The following is a 10,981-nucleotide window of genomic DNA, read 5'->3' as shown; positions in this document are numbered from 1 at the left end:
TTTCATGAATTCATATGCTGGGCTTATTGTTGCGTAGCAGTAGTTTTATAGCAGAAAACCATGGCAACATAGATCTAAGGGGCTGAACATAAAGCAGAGAGCAGCTGACATGTGGGCAATTAAAGCTGCCACATGATTCTGCAGCAGCAGCCAGAGCCCCTGCTCCAATATACATCCCATAATGCTCTCCTTAGCTGGTTGAGTCGATGTGTTTCACGATGCTTTAGTTCATCATTGAAACGCAAAGTGAAAATGGTCAAATGTAGGATTCTGTTTTGTTTTTGCTGGCTATTGAAATTAGTGTTATTTATTTAGGCTATTCAGGCTCCTATCGTGTTGCTTTTGAATCGATAAGTGCGTCGTTATCTTTTGACTTTAGACGGCGAAATCTAATTAAGTAAATTGGCACACATTTCTTATCTGCAACAGCTCCTTGTTTTCAAATTCCCACTATCTTGCTCCATTGCCACTCTGGGCTAAACTAGCAGACCCTTTCAAAACCTCCCTCTGTCAATTCAAGCAATACTTGACCACCAGTGTATTCAACTAAAAATAAGAATCAATTCCAATATGGCAATGCAGTTTAATGCAGAATCTATACATAACATTTCAGTTAGCAAAGTGCACTGATGAATTGCTATGGAGCCACCAAACAAGGGCTCTATGGGATTCAATTAAATGTAAGTAGAGAGAGGGGGAGAACGAGGATTAGAGATTGAGAGGGAGAGAGAGGTTCATCATCAGCTTTCTATCCTTTTCAGAGAATCCATCAGTGATAACTGGCGTTCCCTCATTCTCTCCGACGGCCCGCGCCGACTCGACCGAACGAGCCGTGACTGATGAAGTGTTATATTACGACCTCTATGCAGAGAATGCGCCGAAGAATGCATGTCATGCTTTTGACTTACGACACAGCCTTGAAAACTCTGTTTATTCATTCTGTATTTTGTATCAATGATCAAGTATTTCGGGGAACCGACCTGTAATGGGAATCAATCATCGTCATCACACACCCAAAATAAGCATTTATCGCTCGTTGGAAAAACAAGCGATAGAACCCCAAAACATTATTAATCTATCCTGACAATAACGACAGAGCAGCCTGAGAAATCCTTCCTGTCATCAGGTCAGCCAAAATAAGTGGTTGTCACCCACGTGAAAGAGAGGCTCTGTACTCTCTCCTTCTCTCTCTTGGTTACAGATTGTGGGATTAGGGAGCCGCCAGAGCACCGAAGACACCACTCACTTTACTCATTATCAAATGCAGCTGTTGAATTCATCATGCGGATTATTCATGGACAAATGGATAACCATATGAACACACACACACACACACACACACACACACACACACACACACACACACACACATGCACAACCACACACACACACACACACACACACACACACACACACACACACACAGAAACATACACAACACACACACACATGCATAACTAATAGGAACACATGCACACAAGCACCACACACCCACACAGAGCCTTGTGGTGCTGAAACGAGAGCTGCTACGAGCGAGCGTGCTCTGCTAGTATTCACACCCTCTCCGCCAGCTGTAGTAGAATGCTAATGCGTGTGTGAGCTATACGGCGGTACTACGGCTGAGCTGGATGAGTGTGTGTGTGTGTGTGTGTGTGCGTGGGCAGCCTTCCAAACCCCCCATTCACAGAAAACGACTTGACACCGCCGTCCAAGGAAAAGATTGGAGTCCTTTAGGTCCTCGAAGCGCTGTGTGTAAAGCGCTAAAGGCAGAAGCAAAGGTCCAACGGCATAGTGTGGGGGGCAGTGAATGAATGAAACACACAGTGTCCACACGTCTGCCGTCATCCTCATCCCCACCTGTGAGGTGGGGATGAGGATGATGATACTGAGATGGTTCTCTGTGGGCGGTCATCTCATTATCTCTATTATCCTGCGTCGTGGGTCCTTGTGGGATGTTAAGACCTTACAAGGGGGGACGGAGCATCAGGCTAGTCTGTCCTGAGACGATTGGTTGGGATACGCAGCGGGATGGGATTGTGAGTGTCCTATACCTCTCTCCTCCTTGATATGCTACGAGCCTATCCTGGATGTGGTAGTGTTAACAACCAGGAGATTGAATCCTGTGTTTGATTGAATTCTATTCAGAATGTCTCTCTTGGTGAACGTTCGAAGCTAAGATATGTGATATAGGATACGGTTATCAGCCGAGAGAATGAAAACATATTGGATTAAGAGTGTTGGATAGCTGCTCTAGTTATGATATGTGATATATGATATATGATTTATGATAGTGTTGTAGTGTAGTGTAGTGCAGTGTATAGTGTTGTCATTTGATCGATTCCAAGACGTATTGGATGGAATTAAAAGTGTCCTATAGCCCTCTATTCTGTTAGGTGCTGATATGTGATATATGATATATGATAGTGTGTAGTGTTGTGAGTTTGCACTTTGGATTTATTAATAGTCCTACAACTATACTCCTCCTAATCTGTATGGATGCTGATTCACAATACGATATGATGTATGATCTTGTTGTTAGTTGAGAGATTACAAGACAAATGCTAGCATATGGTTTATATTATCATATGTCTTAACCAAGGGATAGAGGATGTGATAGTACGTCAGAAGGGATTAGGAGTGTGTGCTATACCTCTCCTGGTCTGTTAGGTGGTGATATATGATAGGATGTATGCTACCGTTGTCAACCAAGAGATTAAAAGACATATCAAATGCTAGTGTATTGGACAGGATAAAGAGCATGTCCTACCTCTCCTGGTCTGTCTTATCTTTGGGCTGAGCATGGCTGTCATCCCTGGTCCTCTCTCTCTCCTCTCTGCATGTTCTTGTGGGTCCAGCAACCAAAAAATCCTATCTCCCTCTCTCTCTCTCTCCCTCGTCTTTTCACTCTTCTCCTGTTCTTGTCTTCCTTCTGTCTAATCCGCCTTTTAGTCAGAATCAGCAGCACACCATCTCTCTCTGTCTCTGTCTCTCTCTCCTCTCCTCTCCTCTCCTCTACTCGCTCTGACCTTCTGCAGTGCTGTCGGTGGTGGAGGCTGGAGGGGGGGTTGGGGAGTAGGTATGAGGGGAGGAGGAAAAGGAGGAGAGTGGAAAGGGGAACTCCCCTTCCCTCTCTCTCTCTCTCTCTCTCTCTCTCTCTCTCTCTCTCGCACTGCACACGCTCAGTGTCCTCCACCCCTCCCCACTGCATTATTCATAGCGGTGTGTCAGCCTGGAGAGAGAGAGAGATAGAGAGAGAGAGAGAGAGGTGTGTATGTGTAGTGGGTTTGAGGTGGGGGTGGGTGAGTGGGGGCTGTGTGTGTGTGTGTGTAATGGCGCTGGGTGAATTGGGTGTGTTTGTGTTTGTAGTGTGTGTGTAGTGGTGTGTGTGTGTGTTTGTGTGTGTAGTGGGTGCGTGGAGGAGGGGGGGGGGGGTATGATTGTGTATCTCCTAGCGGTACCCAGGGCAGGGCGGCTAACAGAAGCCTGATTGCGCCTGTTGTCCCTAGCTGCCTCGTCGGGGGTCAGGTTGCCTAGGGATGGAGCTTGTGTGTGTGTGTGTGTGTGTGTGTGTGTGTGTGTGTGTGTGTGTGTGTGTGTGTGTGTGAACATGTGGGTCTGGGTGCTTGTGTGTGTGGGTGCGTGTGTGTGTGTGTGTGTCTGTGCGCTTGTGTGAGTGTGTGTTTGAAATTGGATATACATGTGTATACATAGAGAGAGAGAGATAGACTGAGAATAAAAGACAGAGAGCTGGAAGGATAGACAGTAAGACAGACAATTTACTTCGGAAAGAATGAATGAATGACTGGAGCGGAGAATTACATGAAGGAGAAATGCAGAAAGGGAGAATAACAGCTAGGGAAAGAGAAAGAGAAAGAGAGAGATAATAGATGGACAGAGAGAGAGGAAGAGTTGGAGAGAGAGAGAGAGCGAGAGAGAGAGAGCGAGAGAGAGAGATAGATAGAGAGAGAGAGAGGACTAATTAATCTGGCAGGTGAGATCTTCCACACTAAATCACCTCAGAGACTGTTTCTCTCATTTTGGTTCATTTTCTCTCCAACCCTCATCCTTATAACACTTAGCACTCCTTCCATCCCTCTCCTTCCCTCCCCCCCTCCCACTCTCCCTCTCTTTTAATATCCACTGTCAAACATCTCAGCACGCCCCACGTCCTCCCACTCCTCCTTTCTGTTTAACATTCCTGTCTTCCACTTCCTCCTCCTCTTCTCATCTCCCCTGTTCTCTCTTATTTACCTCCACACTACTCCCTTTTGTCATTTTTTCCTTTCTCTTTCATTCCCCCCGCCCACCCCCCCCCTCTCTCTCTCTCTCTCACTCTCTCTCTACCCCCCCCGCCCCCCTCTCTCTCTCTCTCTTCCTCTCTCTCTCACAATTTTTTTTTCATTAGGGGCTGTTGTCTGTTTGATTCTGACTCGGCTGGTGTGTATGTGTGTACATAGTGTGTGTACATAGTGTGTGTCTGTGTGTGTGTGTGTGTGTGTGTGTGTGTGTGACAGCAGCAGTGGCACAGAGTGTGCGTCAGCCCCCATCTTCCCGTTTGCTGAGGATAATGGCCTTAAGTCTCTCGCTCGCTGCAATTGAATCAGAGCTCGATCTGCCACAACCACAGCTGCTCCTATTACAGGGTGAAGAAGTCTGTGTGTGTGTGTGTGTGTGTGTGTGTGTGTGTGTGTGTTTGTGTGTGTGTGAGCGAGAAATGAGAGAGCCAAATGAGAGAGAAAAATGGGGTTGGGACACACACACACACACACACACACACACACACACACACACACAACAAGAAGCCAAAAATGAGATGGCAATAAAAAATGGCCTTCCTTCCGTTCCTACACTCAACATCCAAAATGGCCACCACTTGGGAGGCCCTTAACGCATTTTTCTTCTTGTAATCTTTTGGTTCACATGTAATTTCAGGAGGAGGGTGAAGGGTGGTGATTAGCGGTGGTGGTGGGGGTGAGGGCGAGGGCAGGGCCTGGTTGTCACGTAGCGACATCCTGTGTGTGTGATTTTTGGAAGCCTCGCAATTAAGGAGGTAGATGGGTCCCCGCCCATAGTGCCAACCTGCTGGGCATTGTCTTCCATGTAATAGTAGTGTTTACTCATGTAGTGGAGGCTATCATCCACACTGCCTTACAGTCAAATGTGTCCGATATCGTTAGCCTCATAGCATAATTGCTGTAGTCCTATTTTAAGGTTCATCTTGTGTTTTAAGTCAAATAATACATGACTTAGGCAGATAGTGATTGTGGAATGTAAAAAGCACTCTGATTGGCTTAGGATATAGCCAATGAGGCACAGTGAATCAGCAGCGCTAGGAGAGTATAGTTAGATAAAAGATTACAATTTGGTCAAAATATGACTATGAATGTTATGCTATGAGGCTACTAGGCGAACAATATGTTCAGATCAAGGGCATTAAGGAGAAGGTCAGGGGTTATGGGGAATCTGGCTCAAAGATGCCTACAGCCTAGTTTCTCTTTTGTCTGAGAGTTCAACACCTAGCCACCACGGAATCCAACCTTTTCCATTGTTTCTTTTGGTTTATTTAATATATGCCTTTATCCAAATAAATGATACACCTACACTGCTTACAATACCATCAATGTATACATTCTGAGCACGGGGGGGGGGGGGGGGGGGGGGTCCCAGTGGGGAATGGAACCCCTGACTCTGGGGCGTGTTAATGCCATGCTCTACCCGTGGCGTTTCACTGGAGAGTCAGACAGAACCACTTATTTTTGTGTTTATCACAACTGAGCGAGTGCCACTGAGCCCAGCAGAACAGTTCCTTCACACACACCACCCATTCCCATGCCAACCAGAACACAGACGAGGCTGGCCGATCTATTTCAGGACCAAAGTATAAAACACAGCTCTCCAGTGTGTTGTAACACAGTCCATGACGATTAAAGACCCACAGTAGTTAACGTGTTGCATGCAGGCAGTCCCGTTTTGCTTCTCTCTCTCTCTCTCTCTCTCTTTTTCTCTCTCGCTCTGTTTCCCTCTTTGTCTCACCCTCTCTTTTCATGTATTTTATATTTATTTTATTTGTATAGCACTTAATCACAGTCACAGTCTCAAAGGGCTTTATAGGCCATACATTTATGGCACCCTAGCCCCCTAAAGACCAACCACAAAAATTGAATGCAGTGGGGAATCCCTTCCAAGGATGGTTAGGGGTGTAATGAGTGCCATAATTGACACACAGAGTACAAAAAGAAAATGTATTGGCCATGGTGATGAGCTGCTGACAGTAAAGCACGCTGCTAGCTGCCAGGTGGGGTGGCCAGGTGGCCAGGGGTCCAGTCACGATCACAGCAACGCACTAAAACAGAGACAGCATTAAGGCTAGATGGGGCAGGGTGGACAAAGAACAAATAGGCTCTACTCTGGTGCCTATCAGCAGCAGGGGTAGGCTAGTGCTAGCTAACAGGTTGATGTAGCTGTAATGAGAGCAGAGGGACACTCCTAGGAGCCAAATGAGAGAGTAAACTGAAAGAAGGTTTTAAGTATGGATTAAAAAAATTCAGTCGATTCAGCTTCCCTAATTACAGGTGGCAGCGTGGTTCAAAGATAGGGCGCTCAATAAGAGAAGGCTTTGTTTCCTGCTGATTTCTATTTAGACTTTGGTACTGAAAGAAGGTCAGGTCCAGAAGACCAGAGGGACAGAGAAAGCGCAGATTTTAAGTAAGTGCACCTTAAAATCTGCACTGGAGTTAGGATCAAAATCCAGCAACAAAACACTGCCATTGAGGGTTCTAGAATGCACCACTTGCCAGGCTAAAGTTAGCGTTGCCAGGTTAGCTCTCCCAGTCGAGTTACCAGCTCTCTATCAGCAGTCCATCTCCAGCCAAAAGTTGATTCCCTGTGTGGCCTGTTGAATCATAGTAGAATACTGCCAAATGTCTCTAGCTTTCAAAATGTATCATAAAGCAAAGTCTTGCATTTGGTGATATTTCATTTAAATCATCAATTCAATTTATGAATGTGCCATTAACAGAATGTTTCCTCCTGATGTTGAGAGGGGGTAGTGAAAGTCATTATGGTTAATGTAGGACAATAGCAGACTGACCGGAGAAGAAAAAGCCTGACATGACAGCATCAGTGTCAAATTACAAATGAAGAAAAACAACGAAGAATAAACCCTGGAATGATTTGAATGGCACATCAATGTAAGTAAATGTCATAAAATGTGTGAAGAAGTGTTTCAGCCTTTATTAATCCTTTAATGGTAGAGTGAGTTGGGTTAACAACTCAGCTTTGAGGAAGAGGAAGTTAGAGAAATAACCATGAGTTTTTTGCAGATTAAGGGCGCACTCACACTAGGCAAAGTTGCCCTGTACCGTACTCAAGTAAAATTGCCACGATACTAATAGATGTGGATGTACTATGAACCTCGAAATGGAAGTTACTGCTCTGACCAATATTCTGCCTTAGCATTCATTCATACATTCACACACAGATGGCGAAGTGAACCACGCAGGGTGACAGCCAGCTTGACAGGAGTAGTCAGGGTGAAGCGTCTTGCTCTGGGACACCTCGACACTCAGCTAGGAGGAGCCAGGGATTGAACTAGCAACCATCCGGTCAACCCGCACTACCTCCTGAGCTACTGTCGGCCTTGCCATCTACATCACCCAGGATAACTAGGTTAGTTAACCCACCCAGCGTCCTAGACTCTACAACAACTTCACTCTGCAACAACAAAAATAATAATAATAACATACATAAATCTATAATATATCAAATCTATCAAGGGTAAGGACCAAGTTCCTTTAGGTCGGGTCGGAGTCCCGACGTGGGTAAGGACCAAGTTCCGTTAGGTCGGGTCGGAGTCCCGACGTGGGTATCAGAGACTGTTGATCATAAATACATTGCACTTTCTAAAATGCTTTTTTTTACTTTGCTTTTATTTTCTGAAAAGTGAAAAGTGTTATATAAATAAAGTTGCCTTGCCTTGCCTATCAAGTCTATAAATCAATAAATCAATAAAGAAGAGGCTCTCCCTCTCTCTCTCTCTCTCCCATGGGTCACGGGGTGAAAGCGGGCGTGGATTAAAAACATGCTTACAGGTTTCTTTCAGCACAGAGAAGATGGGAGGAGTCCTCAATGTTTCGGAGGTCCTCATGAAATATTCAAAGAGCCTGAGACGTGGTACATATTTCATATTGACCTGAATGGGCGAGGCTTCTGACAGGGGGTGTGGGGGTGGTTGCTAAAGGGTGTGACTGTTGCTGAATGTTGACTTAACATTACTTATTGATCGCCACCGACTCACCCCTCAGCCACCCCCACACGGAGGGAGGAATCCCTGCTCGGGACACAAAAAACTGCACTGCGAGGCCAACCGACGAGAAGACTTACTTTGTCAAAACACGAGAAAGTGTCGGTTGTACGTTTCGGTTTACGCAACGGATGTGACGAAACCTTACGATGGTGAGACATGCAACTCTAATATGTATACGACATGAATTTGAATAACCCTATCAGGCCTCATATACATAAACACACACACACAGATATATATCATGGAAATCTAAATCAATGTCCAGAGAGGAGTGCTATCTTAATATACTCTTAACAGACCCTTATAAAAGCATTGCATCGCTTTCCTTTGGCGATTTCAGCACTACTAAAGGCACTTGGTGTAATTAAACCCTCCCCCCTCCACCGGGCCCCTCTCTCCTCCCATCATAATAGCCAATAGCACTGCGACGAGCACCAGCTCAGCATCCTTTAATTAGTATTGTGCACGAGTGTGCGTGTGTGTGTGTGTTGTGGAGGAGGGGGGGGAGGTCGAATGGTTGAAGACAGCAAAGAGGCGACTGAAACAGAACAGAGCGGTACACTGGTCCCCTGAGTCCTGTCTCTCTCTCTCTCTCTCTTGCTTTCTCTCTCTCTGCCTCTCTCCCTATATTTCCGCCCATCTCTCACTCTCTCCCCTTTTTCTCTCTCTCTGCCTCTCTTGCTTTCCACCTCTCTTTCTCTCTCTCTCTCTCTCTCCGCCCCTCTCTCTCACTCTCCTCTTCTCTCCTTTATTTTGCCCCTGCCCCTCGCCCTCACTCCCCCATCCCTGTTAGCCCCCTCCCACCACTCTGTCAGTGACAATTAGCAAGGAGCCATGACATCATCATCCTCCACTAATGGATCTGCGGCAACGCGACAGAACAGTGCAGTCGGTATTATGGACGGCCACGTTCATTCTGCCTGCCTGCCTGCCTGCCTGGGTGGTATTCAGTTTTTGTGACCACCTGTCTTTCTGTCTTTTACACTGGCTTAAAGAACCATTTAAAAAATATTTGATTCTTTTTGATTTGATTTTTGTCATTTTTTATATTTTTTTAGCTACATGCCGAGGCACTACAGATGAAAAGCATTTTTAAAAAACACAGCTGTATTTACAGTAATGTAGTCAATGTGCTTTCTGTTTTTTAACATAAAAGCTGTAAGTAAGATACAGTCCTTCTCTGTTCGTTATATATAATGGACATCAAGAAATGTCCCAAAAACGCTTTTTTCTGTATCTGTATCGAATATGTCAAATAATCTGCAAACAAGTGACCTGACAACTGAAACCAGGTCACTTGTTAGCGGAGTGAACCCATTTCAACCCATTTCGACAACGAGGTTTGTAATGTCTTTCTTAGCGTCACATTCGGAGGAAGAACACAAATAAAATGTAATTGTTAAATAACGTTTAGCCTTGTCTTGTCAATGCTGATTGGAGCCCATAGTGGCAAATCCATTTCTAATTAAAACATGTTGTGAACATGTCATGACTAATGAAATCACATTGAGTTTTAACGTTTGAGTAATAATCATGAAAACCAACTTGCTCCAGCAGAAAATTCCTTTTGCAATATATTATTAGACCTAATCAAAGAAATGTATCATAGTGTCATTTAATCAGAATGACTCTCATTAAAAGTTAATTGAGTGGAAACATGGATTGTTCGCTAAGCATTAAAAACGCCCAGATTTGTTATATTGAATTTGGCAATCTTGCAAACAATTTACCAATGTTGGTTATATTGTCCATAAATGAGTGGGCCCAATAGTGAACAAATACACTGGGCCTTATTACGTGTTGTTGAATATTGAGGGCTGAATTGGTTTTCCCCTTGGCCCCAGAGACCGTACACTTTCAATCTGGCTTTTCAATCAAAATTAATTGGATTCTATTTCTGGCCACATTAGGGTTTTTTTTGGTCTCTACTGGTTTCCTGCTTCAACCTTTTCCTAGTCTGGACCCCATTTCTTTTATCCTGAGTGTGACAGAATAAGAATGAGAGAGAGAGAGAGAGAGAGAGAGAGAGAGAGAGAGAGAGAGAGAGAGAGAGAGAGAGAGAGAGAGTGACATATGCTGTCAATAATGTTGATGGAGATGTGTAAAGACATTCATTATATGGCCCAGTCCCAGTCAATAGTTTCATTAACTCAACACTATCCAAATCCGTTACATCGTTATCTAACACTATTACTTTTTCACTGTACATACATATTTGGATTTCTATTGTCTTGTATTTTAGAAGATTGCGTTTAAAGTCACAATATGTAACATTTCACCTAGCTCATAGCCTAAAATCACCATTGTCACTTCAATGATGATCGGTAGTGATTTCAATAATTGTATCAATAAAATCACATCCTAAAACTGATATATTCTACAAATCAAAAATGCTGGCCAGTCCGTAGGCCTACCTCTCTCTTTGTTTTCAAGTATGTTACCATCGGCACTCCCAAAACCCCTCACGCCACACAACCAACCGAGCTACATCAGTAAGAGGGGAAATGCACTGTTATTGTGTTTCTTTAATCCTGAAATTCCCCTGCCTACCCCCGGGTGCAATTGTAGGCCTACATACTACAGCTTTAATTTTTTGTAATTATTATTATTATTTGGCATCGTTTTTGACTTTGGTGCTTTGCAAATGTACTTATACGTTTTCCATGCAAATAGCAC

The 10,981-nt window shown here is 44.4% G+C and overlaps 1 protein-coding gene across 1 annotated transcript in view; it reads right to left on the bottom strand.

Annotated features, from left to right (window-relative positions):
- arhgap22b (Rho GTPase activating protein 22b) overlaps window positions 1–2,810 on the bottom strand; it is a gene marked incomplete at both ends in the record, with an annotated part of 25,576 nt that extends 22,766 nt beyond the window's left edge. The window contains one exon of the mRNA XM_084485338.1: window positions 2,768–2,810. Within this exon, the coding sequence (XP_084341464.1) occupies window positions 2,768–2,810 (43 nt within the window). The remainder of the gene's footprint in view (window positions 1–2,767) is intronic.
- Between the last annotated feature and the right edge of the window lie 8,171 nt (window positions 2,811–10,981).

This window comes from Micromesistius poutassou (assembly GCF_964030765.1).
Source record: "Micromesistius poutassou genome assembly, chromosome: 21".
NCBI lineage: Eukaryota > Metazoa > Chordata > Actinopteri > Gadiformes > Gadidae > Micromesistius > Micromesistius poutassou.
The sequence above is the reverse complement of the archived record's forward strand: the minus strand, read 5'-3'. Positions and strand labels throughout refer to the sequence as shown.